Source organism: Cervus elaphus, chromosome 7 (assembly GCF_910594005.1).
Source record: "Cervus elaphus chromosome 7, mCerEla1.1, whole genome shotgun sequence".
NCBI lineage: Eukaryota > Metazoa > Chordata > Mammalia > Artiodactyla > Cervidae > Cervus > Cervus elaphus.
The window spans coordinates 39,991,624-40,012,845 of NC_057821.1; the positions used below are offsets into that span (position 1 = coordinate 39,991,624).

At 40.0% G+C, this 21,222-nt stretch overlaps 1 protein-coding gene across 13 annotated transcripts in view; it reads left to right on the forward strand.

Annotated features, from left to right (window-relative positions):
- The window catches only part of KIF13A (kinesin family member 13A), a 196,549-nt gene that overhangs the window by 72,587 nt on the left and 102,740 nt on the right, over window positions 1–21,222 (forward strand). For all 13 annotated transcript variants that reach the window (XM_043908448.1, XM_043908451.1, XM_043908452.1 and 10 more), the window contains exon 3: window positions 7,311–7,323. In XM_043908448.1, coding sequence (XP_043764383.1) covers window positions 7,311–7,323 — 13 coding nt within the window. The remainder of the gene's footprint in view (window positions 1–7,310; window positions 7,324–21,222) is intronic.

Here is a 21,222-nt window from a genome sequence, read left to right on the forward strand (position 1 = left end):
TGGTGTTTGGTTCTGACTCCCTAATGTAGGAAATGTAAATATTGTTCATGCAGCTATAAGCTTGATATCATAAGTATATGCTGTGCTGTGCTTAGTCGCTCAGCCGTGTCCGACTCTTTGCGACCCCATGGCTGTGGCCCGCCAGGCTCTTCTGTCCATGGGGATTCTCCAGGCAGGAATCCTGGAGTGGGTTGCCATGCCCTCCTCCAGGAAGTATATGCTATCTGACTACAAATTCTCACATAAGTGGAAAATTAATCCTGGAAGGACAAGTAAAACTGATAAGATGTATGCTTCTTCCAAACAGCATGTTAATTGAGGTCCTGTCTAGTAATAGCAGCAGAGAACTAGCCTGAGAATGGCCTCACAGAGGGGCCTGATTCTTGATTTTAAATCAAGAATGGGTGCTTACTGCTGCTGTTTTTTTTTTTTTGTTTTTTTTTTTTAAGCTTCGCTGCATGGTCCTTTTGAAGACACAGCAAGAAAACTGCACAAGAGCCGTGTTTTCTCTGCTCAACTTTGTTTTGGTTAATCTAGTGTGAGTTCTTGCCAGGCTCCCCCGCACTGGGAGTTGCATCCATGGTGATGAGAAGCTGGAGCTCCGTGCAGTGGCTTGGAGAACTCTCCACAGAGATGGCCAGGGGCTTCTCAGAGGCCTGTCACCCACAGCAGCAGCTGGCTGTGTTTCCTTAGTCAGGGGGAATATTTCAGGCATTTTCCTTGACAAATATCAGGAGGAAAAAGGCAGGAAGGCTATTATCAGTGGATAGTAATTCCGTCAAATAATGCCCTGTAACTTGCTAACCTTTCCATTTGCTTTGTGTATCCATTTTAATTTTGGAAACACACACACATATACACATATATTGAATGAACATCATTAGGTTGAATTAATAGTTCCTGTGGATATGCTCGTGTATTCATCTCAGGTTTTGCATTGTATTGTAGCAATCTATTTGAATTAACCAGTTCATTAATTCTTTGGCCATTTGCATTCTTCTTGTGGTGGGTGTCAAGAGCTCTTCAAAATGTATATGTAACCCCATCTGCTTTTTGGGCTTCCCTAGTAGCTCAGATGGTAAAGCGTCTGCCTGCAACGCGGGAGACCTGGGTTCGATCCCTGGGTTGAGAAGATCCCCTGGAGGAGGGCATGGCAACCCACTCCAGTACTCTTGCCTGGAAAATTCCATGGATGGACGAGGAGCCTGGTAGGGTACAGTCCGTGGGATTGCAAAGAGTCGGACACGACTGAGGAACTTCACTGGATCTGCTTTTTATGACTCAGAGAAGTGCTTGCTATATAGTTTTGTCTACATGAATATGTCCATTTGTTGGTATACAAGTATATGAGCTTATCTTCAAACTACACTTAATAAATCATGGTGGAAGATGAACCTTTATGGCCTCTCATCAAACACAGTCCCAACCCTGTGTCCTACTGTCTCTTTCTGTGGACAGACTACTGAGCTCTATGATGCTGTGGTCCTCGAGCAGGCTGTGCGCTCCAGTGCTTTTTTGCACTCACAGTTCTCCCTGTTTTTTTTTTTTTTTTAATTTATTTATTTTTTATTAGTTGGAGGCTAATTACTTCACAACATTTCAGTGGGTTTTGTCATACATTGATATGAATCAGCCATAGATTTACACGTATTCCCCATCCCGATCCCCCCTCCCACCTCCCTCTCCACCCGATTCCTCTGGGTCTTCCCAGTGCACCAGGCCCGAGCACTTGTCTCATGCATCCCACCTGGGCTGGTGATCTGTTTCACCATAGATAGTATACATGCTGTTCTTTCGAAACATCCCACCCTCACCTTCTCCCACAGAGTTCAAAAGTCTGTTCTGTACTTCTGTGTCTCTTTTTCTGTTTTGCATATAGGGTTATCGTTACCATCTTTCTAAATTCCATATATATGTGTTAGTATGCTGTAATGTTCTTTATCTTTCTGGCTTACTTCACTCAGTTCTCCCTGTTGAAGGGCCGTTTCTTTACCCTGTCAGCTGGGTGACTCTCTTCACCTCCTAGATATGGCTCAGGGGTTTCCTTCTCTGAGAAACTTCCCTTCTTTCCCAGGTGATCTTTCCCTCTGGGGCTGCTGTGCACGTCACATTTTGTATCATAATTGTGTGTATAAGTTGCATTTATTGTTGTCTGAAAGGCAGCATGTCTAATTTGTTTCTCAACAAAGCGAACAGTATGTGTTAAATATTTGTGGACTCGAATATAGCTCTTTGTTTCTGTGCTCCATCCCACACGTCGCAGTCTACTGGGTAGTAGTTCTTCATGAATGTATCTGTCTCTCTCACAAGGTGTTGAGGTCAGAGACTATGCCTCATTCCTCTCTTATCCCTCAAAGCACCTGTGATATTCAGCATTGTGATCGGTACTCAGTAAATGCTTGCCGGTTTAACAGGGTTACCTGGACTCTGGTGTTTAGTTCTCAGAGTGAAAGTGGAAGGTGAAAGTCAAGGGCTTTATAAAGTATAAGTCCTTAGAGTAGTCTCTAAGAGTCAGATATCATTTAATTCTGTATCTTTCCGATGTAGGTTGGCGATTTCCAACAATTAATTCAAAACATTTTTTAGCACATGGAAGAGAATTTTCTGTTTCTGAAGAAGGCACTCATCATTCGTGTCTCTTGAAGCTCACTGGGGTTAGAGCTTGTGGGTATTGGAGTTTGGGGCCATCTGACTTGTAAGTAGCTCACGCTGTAGTTGACGGGCTGTAAATACTGGACAAAAGGCTCCTTGCCCCGAGCATCATCTTTTGGTGTAAGGTGTGAAGAGAGAGTGACAGCTACCTAGGATTGTTGTCATTGTGATATGCTATTTATACTGCCTTATTTATTTCACTCTCTTGTTAGACTCTTATACAGCCTACTAAATTCAGTACCTGCTGCTCATTTCAAGACCTGGCCAGATACAGGTCCAGCTCATCTTTGCAGTCCCATATCTGTGTGTGTGTGTATGTGTGTGTCTTGTGTCATCACATTGAACCTGCATTTCTGAGTCTAGTTGACTTCTGAAGCTCTTGAGGACTTGACCCTAGCTAACATCCCATTGAACTTCTCTGTGTGAAATGCTGATCTAGAGAAATAATTATATTTAAATAAGACATAGGAAATGGTCTCCATTTTCTGACAGTCCTTGACACCTTCACTGCTGTCCCCCGCCCCCAACTTTGGAATTGTGAGATTGTGGTGGTGATGAAAGAAAGGCTTCACATCTAGATTATGTTTAAGCCACAAGGGTACAAACTTACTTCTGAGTTCTTCCAGTGATCTCAGGACTACATAACTATGTGGGCTTGGGGACCGAGATATCATGCAAGTAGTACATGGCATGGCCTCTGCTTTCAAGGGTTTAAGTCTTAAGGATACACAAGACTCACATTCAGACAGGATCACTGAAGACTGCAGGACTCTATGTGTGGTGGTGATGTTAGGCTGTTTTGTTGACCATAGGAATCTTCAGCTATCAGAGCTGCTGAAGGCCAGTGTGGTCTCAAACAATTGGCGAGGAATTGAGGGTGGAGCGTGGAGCTGGGTTTTGGAGAGGGGTGATTTGGTCAGGCCAAAGGGAGAGACCAAGTGGGTGAAAGGCATGGAAGTTATAGGAGTTTTGTGGGGAGTGCATCAAGTGTGGGTGACCTTGAAGAGACCATCAACTGGTTTGTCCTGAGAGAGGAAAGAACCTTCGGTGTTTTACACAGTAGGGTTGGCATCAATCAGTGGAGAACCACGCGTTCTTATTTTCTCTCTAAGCCTGTGTCTGCAGGTCAGTGAGTTCTTAAAAATATATATTTTTTAATATTGATTATGTTCACGATAGATGTTTATATTCATCTTTTTTCATAGATACATGAGAGAAAACTTTTGTCTTTACATTGCAATATCACATTAGTTCCCCCCCCCCGCCCCCCGCCCCCCCCGCAAAGGATAACATGCTGCATTTGGTTATAGTATCAGTATTACTCATGTTGGAAAACTTTTTTCTTCACAATTACCAGAAAATACAGAGCCTCTGGAAATTGGGGCAGTAAGCTGTGGTTCTGGATTAGGATGCTTAGTTTCTTATCAGCTAATTCAAACCTCAAGAAATGTTTATCAGTTAATGAAGTATAGTTGTGATAAACCAGATGACTGACTTTTCCTTCTGCAGCCAGGATCCTTGATCTAAAATGATCAGTAATTTGGGTAGTGGCAGTTTCACTTAGTGACCTGCCTTTCCCCCATGCATCCTGATCTCCATTTTTTATTATTAACATTTAATATTTATTTATTTGTTTTGGCTGTGCCAGGCATTGGTTGTGGCGTGTGGGTCTAGTTCCCTTACCTGGGATCAAACCCGGGCCATCTGCATTGGGAGTGCAGAGTGTTAGCCACTGGGCCACCCAGGAAGTCCCTCCATTTATTTCTAACAAACCATCCTCAGAAACATAAAAGAAGGTAGCGGAATTATATTGGCATTCCCATATTATGTGCTTTCTTTCTAAGCCAAAGAGATACACTTAACAAAGTACTTAAAATGCTGAAATAGGATTGGTTTCCTAATAGGAATAAAGAAAACTGTGTTGAAATGTCAATAAGGAAAGAATCGCTCTCTTATTGGGTGGCAAAGGAGGTCACGGTACTACTGGCTAAAAAGCAACACTTACTTTTTGCTGCTGGTGATGATTATTATACAGTCGTGAAGCACAGGAGAACCCTGGGGAAATCCCTGGGATTTCTGTTAGCATGTTCCACCCCCATTAGATTCCTTGGTTCATTGTAGCCTTAATGTGAAACATGTATTTTACTAATTTGTCCCATGCTGTCTCATATGATTGCTTTACTGTAGGCCAAGTCAAGTGGCTTTTCTTTACCTCGTTAAATAAAGCTGTGATTTAAATGGCTTTTAAAAAATAAAGCAGGCAATATAAGAGAAGGCTTTATCAAAAGTACTGTGAGTGATGTTTTTATTATTATTATTATTGTTCTACCTGTTCAGAACAGATGCCTTTTAGAGCAGTTGTTCCACTTAAAGAAATTTTCTTGGAAGAAACCTCAAGCTTTTATGTACAGAGCAAAGACCAATGGCTCTCTTAGATTTAAAAACATGCGTGCATTGTTATAACAACATCCATTAATGTTGGTCTTGTTTAAAAGGATAGATGTGCAGAATGTTGAAACTTCTTAATTGCAGCTTGAGATACCAGTTTTTCTAGGTAGTTTCCCTCTGAAATCACATTCCTCTTATCTCTGCCTGCGGTCGTGACATAAGGATTCATTTCTTTTTAGCTAATTCATGGAATTTCAAGAAGATAATTCTTTATCTTCATCATTATAAGAAATGTCATGATTTTCTTTCCGTAGATTTAAAGGTTAGGGTAATCTACCTAATTGTGGAATCCATGGAGTTTCTTTTCTTGATATTGAACTCTGGGTTTTATTTGGGGAGCCTCAGAGTTCTGGGAGGGATATTGAACACAGTTCAGTTCAGTTCAGTCGCTCAGTCATGTCCGACTCTTTGCAACCCCATGGACTGCAGCACGCCAGGCCTCCCTGTCCATTGCCAGCTCCCGGAGTTTACTCAAACTCATGTCCATTGAGTCGGTAATGCCATCCAACCATCTCATCTTCTGTTGTCCCCTTCTCCTCCTGCCTTCAATCTTTCCCAGCATCAGGGTCTTTTCCAATGAGTCAGTTCTTCACATCAGGTGGCCAAAGTACTGGAGTTTCAGCTTCCACATCAGTCCTTCCAATGAATATTCAGGACTGATTTCCTTTAGGATGGACTGGGTGGATCTTCTTGCAGTCCAGGGGATTCTCAAGAGTCTTCTCCAACACCCCAGTTCAAAAGCATCAATTCTTTGGCCCTCAGCTTTCTTTAAAGTCCAACTCTCACATCCATACACAACTACTAGAAAAAACCATAGCTTTGACTAGACGAACCTTTGTTGGCAAAGTAATGTCTCTGCTTTTTAATATGCTGTCTAGGTTGGTCATAACTTTTCTTCCAAGGAGCAAGCGTCTTAATTTCATGGCTGCAGTCACTATCTGCAGCGATTTTGGAGCCCCCCAAAATAAAGTCTGTCACTGTTTCCACTGTTTCCCCATCTATTTGCCATGAAGTGACAGGACCAGATACCATGATCTTAGTTTTCTGAATGTTGAGTTTTAAGCCAACTTTTTCACTCTCCTCTTTCACTTTCATCAAGAGGCTCTTTAGTTCTTCTTTGCTTTCTGCCTTAAGAGTGGTGCCATCTGCATTTCTGAGGTTATTTATGTTTCTGCTGGCAATCTTGATTGCAGTTTGTGCTTCATCATTGAACACAGTGATGGAGAAAGGGCACCGTGCTGTTCGTGCCTATACCTTTTAGTTCCCATGCCCTCTGCCCTGGAAAATCCTTTTTTTTTTTTTTTTTAATTCTCATGGTTCTATTCCCTATGAAGAAAGATTAAAGCCACAGGAAACCTCCCCGCCCCCATTTCTTTTTAACAATCGTTTTGGAGTTTCTGAATCGATGTATCGGAGACTAGTTGAGAATCACCACATCCAGGTCGAGCCCCTGTGATAGGATTGCATACCATATAAATTATAGTTCAGCTCCTTAACTTTGTACGCAATCAAAACATTTACCAAGGAAGTTAGTCTAATGTTTTGTTACTTTGAAAACTATTTCCTTTTCAGAGATTTTACTGGATGCAGAGGTGTTTTTTTTTAATGCAAAATTGATAAAAAAGTTCATGTGTGGTTGATGATAAGGATGCAGTTTGCGTTTAAATTTATATTCAGGGTTGAAATATGTGAAAATTGTCATCTAAACAATGCTTTCTAAATGGGGGAGAAATCCCATATTGATTAGAGTATTTTTCAAAGGAGATGTATATATATATATATATATATATATATATATATATGCCAATTTTTAAAAAATTCAAATATGAAAATTTATTTTGAAGTATTTGACCACAAGCAATATGATTGCAGCGTATTTCTTTTTTTTTTTTTTCCTGATGCTCTTTTTGTTGGCCATTTTATAATCATTAAAAATACCTCTGAATGACTGGATAGATTCTGTTAAGCCAAGGAAGAAACTTATTATGCCCACACTGTGTTTTTGAGCAAATATAAGAGTTTATTGCTTCAGGCAGTGGAGTAAATTTGGCTTCTGATTTTTGTGAAGTAGAGCATATATTAGATCATATAATCAAGATGCTGAGTTTGCCTTGTTTTTTTTTCTTTCATTGCTTCCTTCTGATGTATCGCTGCTGTGTGGACAACCCTCTCTACTTCTGCTGCTGAAATTTTTTGTTTCCATCATTCAGGAAACCTCCCAAGGTAAGCACCGATACGGAATTTAGTATGCATGCTGGCCAAGTGTGCCAAAATTTTGAATTTCATTCGTCACAATGACCCCTCTGAAACACCTCTGCTTTTGAGAAGACAGCTGGGCATTCTAATGTAAAACTTAAACCATGAACAGTTAATGTTGGTAATGATATTAAATGTGAATGGTCCCCTACATCTTATAAAGCACTTTCATACATTATTTCATCCTTGGAACTAATGTGTGGGTTTTCAGGACAAACCTATCTGGCTGTTGTTTATATTTTTTTGATGATGACATGAGGCCCAGAGAGAGGAAATGATTTGATAATAACAATAATTCACAGATAGGGTATTGGAGAGTGAAAGTGGAAGTTGCTCAGTCATGTCTGACTCTTTGCCACCCCATGGACTATATAGTCCATGGAATTCTCAGGCCAGAATACTGGAGTGGGTAGCCTTTCCCTTCTCCAAGGGAAATCTTCCCAACCCAGGGATCAAACCCAGGTCTCCTGCATTGCAAGCAGATTCTTTACCAACTGAGCTATGAAGGAAGCCTTCATAGGGTAATGCAGAACTATATAATATCACCACCTAGAAAATGGGAAGACAAAAATGGTAACATCATGGTAGGTTGGTAACTGGATTATTGACTGGACAGACTGTCTTTTCTGTGTCCTACTAAGAATCATTGATATCACCAGAAAAATTCTCCAAACTTTTAGAGTTTCAGCCATCTGCCAACTTTATGTGCTCCTTTGGAGTTTCTAGCCAATTGCAAAGTCCACTAATTAGAGCCAGCCCCCATGTTCCGGCCAGCCTTTGTTGACATGTGTGCCAGTGAGAAGCCTAAAAATTAAAGAGTAGGTAGAAAAAGAAGACAATGAGAAGCAGGACATCATCTGAATGATCTACTCTTGAATGAATGAAGGCTGATTTTTATTACCGGTGAGTATTTTATTGGTTATCCAAGGGACACTTAGTACCAAAAAGAAGGAGAAATGCAATCAGCCTCTGACCAGTGATGCTGGTTTTAGCTTTGGTTTTTGAGATGGGATCAAGTCAGGTTACACCCACATATATTATATGGTCAGAATCTAAGACACGTTGGGTAAGGAGAAGAAATCCAGGATAGATTAGATTTACTTATCTCTGGGATTATGAAGGAAAATCTAACTTAGCTTTTGGAGTATTGAGACCTCCCTAAAATGCTAAGTGTTATCCTTTATGTTTATTAAAGGCAGTATAGGAATTGTCCTTGGCGTTAAGAATTCCAGCTCCAGTAAGGAAGCCATGCATTGAACAAATAATATGAAATCTTTTAAGAAAGAGGCAGTGTATGATGTTTAGAAATAAAAGCACTCGCATCCTGGCCAAATCTGAGGGATTAGAAGGTTATTCCTGAGCAATCATTGATGTGGTGTGTGTGCTCAGTCATTTCCGAGTCTTTTGTGACCCCATGGACTGTAGCCCTCCAGGCTCCTGTCATGGGACTTCCCAGGCAAGAATGCTGAAGTGGATTGCCATTTCCTACTCCAGGGGATTTTTCCGACCCAGGGATTGAACCCGCATTGACAGGCGGGTGCTTTACCGCTAGCGCCACCTGGGAAGCCCCTATTGATGTGGAAATGTGTAACCAAAAATGTCTCTGTTACTCAGAAAGATGTGAGCTCCCCTTAAGTAGCTCTTTCTTCCCTTGCTGTTGATTCCTAAAGGTTTCAGAACAGACAGCCAACCTTATGATGTATTTAATTCTCTCCCTACAGAAAAAGGCACTAAAATCCTGAGCAGTTCCGCATAGGGTTACTTAATGAAGGAGAAGCAGTGAAATGAAAAAGAGGCACAAAACCACATTTTTAAAAAATCACTGATTGCTTCATATACAGAAATGTTCTGGTTACTTTCTGCCTGGTATATAATAGTTTCGTGGTTTCACTAGGTATCCTATTAATAGTTCCTATGAAGTGTCATGAGATTTCCAAGGTAAAATGAATGACATTAAATATAAATATATATATATACATGCACACACATATGTGTGAGTGTGTGTGTGTGTGTGCGTGCGCGCACATGCCATAAGGCACATCTGGAAAGTATGAAAATCATCTTAAATTCAAACAAATGACATAGCAAACTGAAGTTTTTTAAAAAGATGCTAAGATAGATAAGGTCTTTTCATGCAGAAACTATGAATATTGAAAGCAAATGGGAAACATATTTTTAATGATGACTATATAAGCATGAACTTTTATTTATTTCAGACAATGAGATTTTGACATGCATAATTAGTAAAAGCATCAGAGAAGACAAGTTGGTTTCATTTAACAAATATTTTGGGCAGGGGCCAAGTGCTGCATGAATCAGACCAGATCCTAGCATTCTAATGGGGTTGGAGTACAGAACATGTGCATAATGTAATGTAAAATCAAGAGGAAACTATCTGTCAAACTTATAGGATGGAAAGTCCTGTTCTGACTTCTGCAGAACTGACAGCTAAGACCGGACAAAATATTAAAAACCTATACTTGAACCTTTACGTGGCATCTACACAATGACTGTTGAATGAATGAAGAAAAAAAAAAAAGACCTGTTGTACCAGAAGGACACTTCACCAGTTTAGTAGAAAGAAGGTTCAAGTTTAGCTAAATCATGTGTTCCCTTCACTGGTGGACAGAACCACTTTGCTAAAGACTGAGCCGGAGAATAGGTGGGGAAACAATGGAAACAATGACAGACTTTATTTTGGGAGGCTCCAAAATCACTGCAGATGGTGGCTGCAGCCATGAAATTAAAAGATGCTTGCTCTTTGGAAGAAGAGATATGACCAACCTAGACAACATATTAAAAAGCAGAGACATTACTTTGCCAACAAAGGTCTGTCTAGTCAAAGCTATGGTTTTTTCCCATAGTCATGTATGGATGTGAGAGTTGGACAATAAAGAAAGCTGAGTGTCAAAGAATTGATGCTTTTGAACTGTGGAGTTGAAGAAGACTCTTGAGAGTCCCTTATACTACAAGGAGATCCACCCAGTCCATCCTAAAGGAAATCAGTCCTGAGTATTCGTTGGAAGAACTGATGCAGAAGCTGAAACTCCAATACTTTGGCCACGTGATGTGAAGAACTGACTCATTAGTAAAGACCCTGATGCTGGGAAAGATTGAGGGCAGGAGGAGAAGCAGGTGACAAAGGATGAGCTGGTTGGATGGCATCACCGACTCAATGGACATGAGTTTGAGTAGACTCCGGGAGTTGGTGATGGACAGGGAGGCCTGGCGAGCTGCAGTCCATGGGGTTGCACAAAGTCGGACACGACTGAGCGACTGAACTGAACTGAACTGAGCCAGAGAAAACACTCTGTCCTAATTCCATTCTCAAGTAGACCCAAATGCCCGGCTGGGTCGTAATCCTGATCGTCTTCTGTGGCCTGTCCCCAGAGGGAGAGTGCCCATTGGACCTTACAAATCTCACCAGTAATTTGGATTCTCTTGTCATTACATTAATTTGTGTTTTCCTGAGGAATATCTGCCTTTTCCTGTAGTCTGTGTTTGGACAATTATTGAAATTATGCCTAATGATGTTGGTAAATAATAATCACCTCCCTATAGTATTTTCTGTTTCTATTATGTGTGAGGATTTTGCACATTTTACTTAAAAATATTCTAAGGTAGAGGTGCTGATTAGGAGAAAGGAGGGGCTGTCTCTTAGAATATTTGGTTGAGTTATCACTGTTCCTACCCAGCTGTTACACAGGAAAGAAGTCTCACAGTCTTTTTATCTATCCTTGGAACTGTACTCTTAGAATGCTATGCTATTTTCATTGTTTCTATTAATAATAGCTATCTTTAATTCAGCACTTAAAATATGCCAGATTCACTTTAAATCCAAATTAAAATTTAATGCAAACTTGGATGCCTTCAGAGAAACAGGGGCAAAATCAGTGGTTGCCAGGAGGAGTGAGAGGAGAGGAGAGATGAATAAACAGGTGAAGTACAGGATTTTTAGAGCAGTGAAACTATTTTGTATGATACTGTAAAGGTAGATATATGACATTATACATTTATCAAAACTCATAGGACTATATAGCTCAAAAGAGTGAACCTTGATGTATGGAATTTAGTTGTTAATAATGTATTGTTGGTTTATCAATTATAATAAATATAGCATAACTAATACAAGGTATTAGTAATAACAGAGACTGCTGAGGAGGTGTTTGTGAAGAGGGGGTATATGGGAACTCTTTGCACTAGCTGATCAGTTTTTCTGTAAACCTAAAACTGCTTTAAAAAATAAAGTATTAATTATGAAAAAATAGATGTACTTCATATTCACAGAATAAAATAGAAAAGAAACTATGTGAAAAGCATTTGACAAAGTTCAACACTTGTTTATGTTATAAACTTGCAGCAGGTTATAGTAGACAGAAACCTCCTCAAGATGGTAATGGGCATGCATTAAACATATAGAGCTGTCATCATATTTAACAGTAAAAGACTGAACGCTTTCCATCCAACATGCGAAATAGGTGAGGATTTAGCCACTTCTATTCAGCATTGACTGGACTTCTTAGCCAGTGTAATTAGGCAAGAAAGAGAAAAGAAATTCAGATCGGAATGGAGGAAGCAAAAGCATCTTTATTTCTAGACAATAAATTCATATATTTGATAAACATTAAAGAATCTCCAAATAAGCTTCTAGAACTTACAAGTGGCAGAGTGGCAAGAAAAAGGTCAAAATAAAAATTGTACCTCTTTAAAATAGCATGAGCAATTAGAAAATAAAAATTAACAGCAACCCAATAATTTACAGTAGCTTCAAAAGCATTAGATATTTAGGGATATACTTAGTTGAAAATGCACAATACCTTTCTATTAGCATCTCAAATATAGATGACCATTGGATTGTAAGCAGATGTGCAAAGAGATGGAGAAAATATCAACTGTCATTCAGAGAATGACATAGCATAGAGTTGGACTGCTGGTGCATGGAAGGGAACCCTGGGTGACATATTTAGAAGGAAGTTGAGGAACTTCTCTGATGGTCCACTGGTTAGGACTCTGAGCTTTCACTGCCAAGGGCATGATTTCGATCCCTGGTCAGGAAACTAAGATCCCTGGTCAGGGAACTAAGCTGCATGACATGGCCAAAAAAAAAAAAGAAGGAAGAGGTTGAAACCAAATCCTGCTGTGGAGGGCCTTGATACCAGGGTTGTCTCTCGATATATTCCGTGTCTCTGTTTTGAACAAAGCAGTGGCCTGATTCAAACTCCCTTTCAGGTTAATCTGAACGCAGAGCATAAAATAAATTGGGTTTGGTTAGTGGGTGGGAACAGGATGGTATTCAATAAAATGAGCCAGGAATGAGGTAGATTCATTACCTCTTTTTCAATAAAATGAGAGATAATGAGGGCCTGCATTGGTGCGGTGCCATGAGAGAAGAGGAAGGGAAGGATGATCAAAACATTGCAGAACTAAAATGTCCAGGACTTGGATGCTGGTAGCATGTGGGAGAAGACAGTGCCACAAGAGGAGGCAGAGATGAATCTGGAGTTTAAACCTGAGAAACTGAAAATTCGGCAGGAACTGAAGAAGAAAGACCTGGTTTGGTGCAAGGCAAAGTGAAAGAGTTTAGTTTTAGAGTGAATTGAATCAGAAATGATGATAAAGCATCTGATGGGGACGCCTAGCAGGTAATACACGGTTTGTAGTCTGCTCTACAAAGGTCAGGTACATCCTGATGGGAAGGAGATAGGAGGTAAAGCAAGAGGTATTGATTATGTTGTCAAAGAAGAAAGGATTAAGTGGGATAGAAGACGTGGGAGAATAGGGGTGAGCAGGGACCCGTCCTGTTTTCGGGAATGGATGGGGAAGAGCCAGTGAAAACTCAGAAGAGAAACCAGGTACCCTTGTGGTGCTGCTGCTCATGGTGACTCTGAGGACAGTTACACTTGTTCTCGCCGAATTGTGTTTCTTTTGTTCTTCAAAGTTATTATTTTTTCTAGTGTTGTATTAGGACAAGGAGAAAATATTCTTCTGGTTGAACTTGAGAGTAAGATTGAACATTTTTTTTATATTGCACGTGCATGTACAATAGAAAGAGAAATTTCCACAAATGTATCCTTGTGTAAATTGTTTGGTACTATTTATTTGGGTTTTCTTTTGGGTGCTACATTTTGTAAATTTGTACTCCAGAGTAGAGAAACATTTATTTCGGCCTGGGCCTAGTGCATACCATTTAATCCTTTCACCAGTAGCATATCATGCAATGTTTATTGGAGCGTGTTCTACTTCCCTTAAAAAGAAAAATAAGCTTTTAGACAAACATAGAGACACCTGATTTATGCCTCCTCATTAGTTTAAAATAAAGAGCCTTTGTCTCAGAATTTTCGGAGTTGAAATAGGTGTGTTTTTCCTTATTGTGTGTGTGTGAGGATCTCTGTCTAAATATGTGTTATACCTGCTCTATTGATGGGAACCGGGAAAATGTCCCAGTCAAAGGAGCTTTGCCTTTAGAAGCCCAGTTCCAGGTCTCCCTGATGCCCTCCGAATGTCAGGCATGTTCTAGGACACTTCGCTATTCATGCTTCTATCATCTCTGGCACAAGCGTCTTACTTTCCCAGGGAGCTACACTGAAACACATGCAGAGAAAAACGAATGAATTCTTCCTCCTTTTTCTGTTTTCTTCTTCACCCTTCAGTGTTTATTGAGAACTATCCATGTGCCAAGTGAGCACTTTGGAGCTGGAAGAAATTTCTGAACTGAGACCATTCAGAGTCTGAGACTAAGGAGATGGAGGCTTAAGGAGTGAATCGGCCCAGACCATTCAGTGAGAGAGCTTTGGGCTGCAATTCTCGGCCTTCTGATTGCTGCTACTGTCTGTTACACCATGTGCTTGTAAAATGTTTTTTCTGTTTTTTGGGTTTTATGGAGTAAAAAAAGCAGGAAAGAGTAAGAAGGAAGAGTCTGAAGCAAAAGTAAATATCTGCAAGATCACTTTGTTTACAGTCACATTCTTCTTTACGCCATTTGCTCATTTTTAAAGCCATGGTCATCATTTTAAGATCTCCATAAGTTAGTTTAAGAATCATTTGAACAATTTGATCTTGTTAATTAAACTCACTTTGGAGTGAAAGTCTTAGTAGCTCAGTTGTGTCTGACTCTGTGTGACCCCATGGACTATATCCCACCAGACTCCTCTGTCCATGGGATTCTTCAGGCAAGAATAGTGGAGTGTGTTGCCATGCCCTTCTCCAGGAGATCTTCCTGTTTTTTATTTACAAGCCCTGTTTGGAACTATTGACCTTAAGGATGTTTAATCCCTCTTCTAGTTACATAAGTTTGTTGGTAAAATCTTGAACAGGAGAAAATGACAGCATAACAAAAATAAAATTGTCACTTTTTGGAGGCAGTATCCTTTAAAGGGTCATACTGCCGTACCAAAACACCTGAATACAAAAAAAAAAAAAAAAAAGGCTCAGAAATAAGGAGGGAGAAATCACTCATACAGCTTATGCCATCTGAACTGCAGTTTCATTCAGACTCATTTTACAGTCTGTGACCACCATCATTTTCATCATTCACTTTGTGCATTTCTGAGAACTGAGTGGTGGCCTGGAATGAGATGAGTTCTAGACCTGTTCTGGCCAACAGCAGCCACTTAGCCACACATAGCATTTGAACATGTGCTATGTGGCTGCTCAAAACTGAGATTTTGGTGAGTGTAAAAATACACACCAGACATCAAAGATTTGGTATGAGGAAAAAAGTAAATATTTTAAAAAGCGTATTAGGTTAAATGAGAACGTTATTTAAATTGTTTTATCTCTTGACTTTTGAGTGTACCTACAGACGCAATTTGAATTACATTTGTAGCTTGGATCATGTTTCTGTTTCAGACCAAACATATAGCTGAATATGGAGCTTCTTTTTAGCATCCATCCTAAGGTTTTTGCTCAGTTTCTCTTACCCTGTTAAATGCAGCCACTCTATCGTCACCCCTTACATTTCTGCCTTTATATCTGAGCCCATGAGTGTTGCAGCTGCATGAATTGAATGGCAGAAAGGCGGCATAGCCCTACCACTCTGCGTTTTTTCCTAGGAGGCATTTTTACTTTATTCATTCAAATGTCATTTATTAGATGACTATAATTGAGAATGTTTGCAAAAAGTACAGTCTGAAGAATTTGTGGGGCTTAAGAGGCAATTTAACTAGTGGTTCCTGCTCTCCGGAACTCACAGTATGGTGAGGAAGGTTAAACATGTATAGCATGTATAGCATTGTAAGTGGTGGAGCTAAACATCATCATTTCGACAGGACATGAATGTAGGGCTTTAATTCTTTTTGGTCTGGTTCGGTTCTCTAACAATGTGTCGTGAACACATTTGGCACACCACATCTCTCGTAGTCATCATACTCTTTCAAATGAACAGAGTTGAAAAGTAACCACCCACAGGACATGGGTTCGCCGATATTTATAAAACCAGAGAAAAGGGGTTTATGGAGAAATCTCAGGTGCAGTTCCAGAGTTGACAGCAGCCAGGACAAGCTGTGAGTAGCAAGCAGCTCAGTCCGCAGATGTGAACAGTGGGTGAATTGTACCCGGAGAGGAGGGTGTCAGGATCTTGTGAGCACAGGGAGACACACTCCTTCGTGCAAAGCCCAGCCAGCCCACATAGAGTGGACATTTTCCCCCATGGGAAGCCCTTTTCATTCTGGACTTGGGGGCTAGGAAGTACACAGTGAGTCTTGTGTTGATCCTTTTGACGAGGAACTCGGTGAACTGTAGCAGCTCTCTTCTCGTGGCCCTATGAACCTTCCTTGCCTTTTCATTTTTCTTTCTTTATTTGACTGAGCAAATACAGAGCACCTATCTACTGTGTCTGTGCTTGTAAGGATTAAAGAAATGAATTAGCACAGGCCCTGGCCCAGGAAACCTCCAAGCTTGATAAGAAAGTAACACACTTAGGATGGTGCTTGCTACATAATAAACACTCTGTAAATGGAAACTGTGCTGTACTGTTAACTGGGAGAGGAGCCCGACAGTGTTGTTAACTGGGAGAGGAGCCCATCTGTAGAGACTGTCAAAACAGATAGCAGTAGCTGCCATAGACTGAGTTTTACTGTGCACCATGCATTGTATTGGTGGACACTTTGCTTAAATGCCCACAGCCCTCATTTAATATAAAACGTGTGATTACTTCAGTAGGCTGTGTATTCGAGAAGTGAAGCTGTTGACTGAAAGAGCACAGAGGAGGGAAGTCGAGGACGCACTGGAGGAGGTGACCTTTGGGCAGGTCTTGAAGAATGGCCAGGGGGTAAAGAGAGGCAGAGGGTTGTCAGAGGGGAGGTTTTCTTAAGACTTCCACATTTTCTCTTCTCCTTTTTTCCCCTGGACTTCCCACTCTGCTCATCCACCATCCATGTCATTGGTGGAAGCTCTCAGAGCTGGAGAGATGCCTGACTCTTGACATAATCTATAGGTGAATAGGGGAACTTGCTCCTGTCTTTTGGGGAAGGAGTGGGAATCCAGTAAACACACAGATCATGTCTGTATGGAGACATTGGTCTTGTCACTTTCACAGTCGAGTGGGAACAGCCTTTGACCAAGTACTGTTGGGTAATCTACTACCCTACTCACCAGTGTGGGCTGTTTTATTTAAGTAGCCGTCATGTGTGATAACACAGATTTACGAGATCGTTTTTAGGTGAATAGCCAGTCATTCACTGTGAAGTTGCTGTAACAAGTAAATTCTCAGAGTATTTTTGTTTAGTGGAATTATGGGCAATAACATCTTTAGGAAAACCAAGGTCTTGACCTCTCAGAATTAATAATGTAGAAGAACAAAGGGACTCTCTTATACATGCTAACACATCCAATCTGGCCAGAGAGGTATGAAATTCACAGTAAGAAGAAGTAGTGTCCTTAAGAAAGGTTTCATAAGGGAGTGACATTTGAGATGATGCTAAAATAATTTAATAAGGAGAAATTAGAAAGGGAGCATGCTTTGATGCATTTTGCAGAAACTCTGATGTGTATGTTTGGAGGTGCTTCTTTGCCTAAAATTAAATTATCTTGAGAAAAGTATTGGGTTAATCACTTTCTGCCTGGAGAGGAGTTGAAAGGTACAAAGATGATTTTTGGGGGGGAAAAAAGTGCTTTTTAATTTTCAAGAATAATTCTTTTGTTTTGTCTTTGTAACTAGACCAAAAGCAACTAGAGGACAGAAACATGCCTAATGTGTATTTGAGTTCCTTGAAGTGCCTCAAACTGAGAGCAGTGGCAACTAGGCATTGCTTGAATGCTTTCTGGATGAACTAATTTATAATTGGAGAACATATTAGTGAAAGTGTGCAAGTAGAAAGAGATATGCAGTTGAAAATACCTTTATGTTTGGTATTTATGGATCAGAAAAATGATTACAGATCACATTTCTTAGAACCCTGATGTCCTCTGTTTCTTCGAGGAACATAAAAGATGCTTTTTTTCTTTTTTTAAAATGGCAACTTGAATTTTGCTGACATGCCAGTGAAATGAGCCTTTTCGGTAAGAGTGGGGTTTTTCTGTGGTGCGTCCTGCCTCTGCATCCTAAGGCACGTTTGCCTCAGAGTGTGTGGTACCCAGCACATCTGCCTTATTGAAAACAGCTTGTGCTCACTTTACAGGATGCTCAGTGGTTCACAGAGATGCAAAGAGAACATTTTTAGGAGTGTGTTGAAGGTGGGACCAATGTGTCCAACAAGCTTCAGGGTATTAAATACTGGTCTGAGTTTTACAAGCTGGAAACTTAGAGGAGGGTGTGGGATTCCAAGCAGGTGGAGTCACATTTCATTGAAAACAGTGAAGACGGTGGTTTTCAGATTTTGAAAACAACTGGGGAGCATCTGTACTTTTGGTTCTTTTTCTAGTTGAAGGCTCTTGGAAAATGTGGGTTGCTTTACAAAAAAAGTTCACAGTGTTGATTGGCATTGGTGAAATATGAAAATTATACTTAGTTTCCAGATTTAAGTTTTTGTGGGGGGGGTCAGTTGTATACATTAAAAAGTCCCCCATCTCCTATATTCAAAGTGCCAGTGACTTCATAATGAATAGGTAAAACAAACATTTAGGAATTCTAATGAAATTAGAAGTCTTGAATAAATATATTTCTCTAGTATAATGTGCTGGCTTCGAAAAAAAAATGATTTCCTTTTTATTTGAAGTGGTTAGTTTCCAAAGAATAACTCTCATGAAAATAGTTTAGTTATCTCTTTTGAAATGTCAATGATTTTTTTTTGAACTTTTTATTTTGTCCTGGGGTATAGTTGATTAATAAAGTTGTGATAGTTTCAGGGGAACAGTGAAGGGACTCACCATACATTCTTATCTATCCATTCTCCTCTAAACCCCTCTCCCATCCAGGCTACCACATGACATTGAGCAGAGTCCCTTGTGCTATATACAGTAGGATCTTGTTGGTTATCGACTTTAAATATAGCAGTGTGTACATGACCTTCCCAAACTCCCTAACTATCCCTTCCCATTGGCAACTGGAAATGTCAATGATTTTTGTATTAGAAAATCAAGATTTCTTTAAAACCTAAGAAAACCATGTCCTCTTTTGTTACAAACCTTTGTGATTAAGTTAAACAATTAATTTTTTTTTTTTTTAGCCAGGAAAAGAAAGATAATTGTTTGTGAACACTAGTTTATTTATAGTACTAACAAGATTGCAGGGGAAATGATCATGCTACCTAAGATAAATTATTTTAAACTTTTGCACACTGTTTTCATAAGTCATACCAAATAATTATTCTCACAACAAATAATTATACTTGATGTGGTCGTACTAGTTTATGCTCGTGAACCCTGGAATGATGGTGCCGGAGAGGACTCATCTAGTGACCAAATCTGTATTTGACCATTAAAGGCAACAAGTTCCCTGAAATCCTGCATCTGAAAGTAATGAAACATCTAAAAATCTGTCTTGCAGTTTGAACTTCTACTTTTTCCTAACACTTCCTCATGTCCATTCCATGTTCTTGTCTGCATTTCCACTTCTTCTCCTGGCCTTATGTTTATTTATTGAGAGAATATTACGTACAGTGCCTGCTCTGTATGAGATATGACCCAGACACTAGCATAAGACAAAGCCCCTGCCCCCAACAGGTTGGCCTTGAAGTGGAGCTGAGACCCACACAAGAACTAAGCCATGAAACAAGACCACATATGAACTAGTGCCATGGGAGGTGTAGAGTGCTATGGAATTTCATAGATGGAGTGGCGGGGAGTCACTGGCAGCCTTTGTTACACAAAGAAAAAAAATGACAGCAGAAATCTTTCCAGTTGCTTTGAGTTTTTAGGGGGAATCCTTCAGATTTCTGGGCTTAACTTTCTTATGATAAGTGCTGAGTAAAATCATAACCCATACTCCATGACTGGCTTGAGGCGTGCCCAGTCTAAAATGCTTGTGATCACAGGTTTTAAAATTTGAGACATAATTCAGTCCAGGGAGAGGCCAGTATTTGGCAGGCAAAGAACGAGTATGTCTGCCAGTACTATCAGAGCCCTTTGAAAAAAACGTTTTTTAACATTTGTCTGAATTTGGGAGTGGGGGCAAGTGCCTAAAATGAAAATTTTATCTTCCTTTTTGTACATAACATTGAGCAGAGTCCCTTGTGCTATACAGTAGGATCTTGTTGGTTATCCACTTTAAATATAGCAGTGTGTACGTGACCTTCCCAAACTCCCTAACTATCCCTTCCCATTTTTATGATCAAAACCAACTTTAGACTATTAACTAGTTTGTTAGAAATAAAAGTTGACACAGAATTTGAAATGATTAAGGGCAGACCCCTGGTTTGGGAGTGGATTTCATTTTATTTCAAGTGACATTATTGTGAATATAGATCTGTAGCTGTCTAATCTTGTATGCAGAATAGCAAACTGTTATCAGTAAGTTTCTGGTAGGTATGAAAAATTAGCATACAGGAGATAAATTATGATTTCACTGTATGTAGCAACTACTAAGAGGAATTCATTGGCATCTAGAGGGAAACAGTACCTAAAAATTGGAAAGGAGCCTCTGTTGGCCGTTGAAAGTCAGGAGAGTTGACTTAAGTCAAAAGGAAAGGAAAATACCCTGGAGTTGAAAGTTAAGTGTTATAAAGATGCCATCAAAGGGAGGTTGTGGAATCTCCTTTTCTGGAAATGTTTAAAAACAAGACAGATCTTCATCTCTCAGGAGAAATGTTGAAATTCTGTGCTGCCTTGAGGCAGGAAGATTAACTGGATTATGCCTGTGTGGTCTCTCAAGTCTTTGGAAGATCCCTAGAATGCAGTAAACATTTCACACTCTTTTGGCTGAAACCGTTGTTTCGTAGCTGTTCATTTTAACCTTGGTTATTATGAGACCAGAGTGAGTGTTTGTATACATAACAAAATTGAATTTGGATTTGAGGTTGATGATATATAAGTTGTGTGTGGACCTGAATCCATTTAAAAGCACTGAAGTACAGATGGTGCTGAAACTATTCAGAGTGTAACTTAGTCTTTTGATGGTGTGGAATGTACCTGCTTTCTTCCAAGGTCTTAATGCCAGTTATCATTTAATAAATAATTATAAAGCAACCACTGTGGACACTGCATGATACAAACAAGAATTAGGTATGGTCCCTGCTTTCAAGGACCTTTGTCTAGCAGTGGAGGTAAAACCTATGCACAGATCATACACATGGTAAGTGAAAAAGTAATTGATAGGAGTCACAAAAATAGGATTTAGCTGTGTTGTGAGAGTTCAGGGAAGAGAAAGCTAATCCTTTGGGTTTAACCGAAGAATGCTTCCTGAACGAAAACTATATTGGCACGGGCCTTAAGGAGCATGAGGCATTCTGAAGGGTGGAAACGAAGCAAATGACAGCGGTGGAATTGTACCTC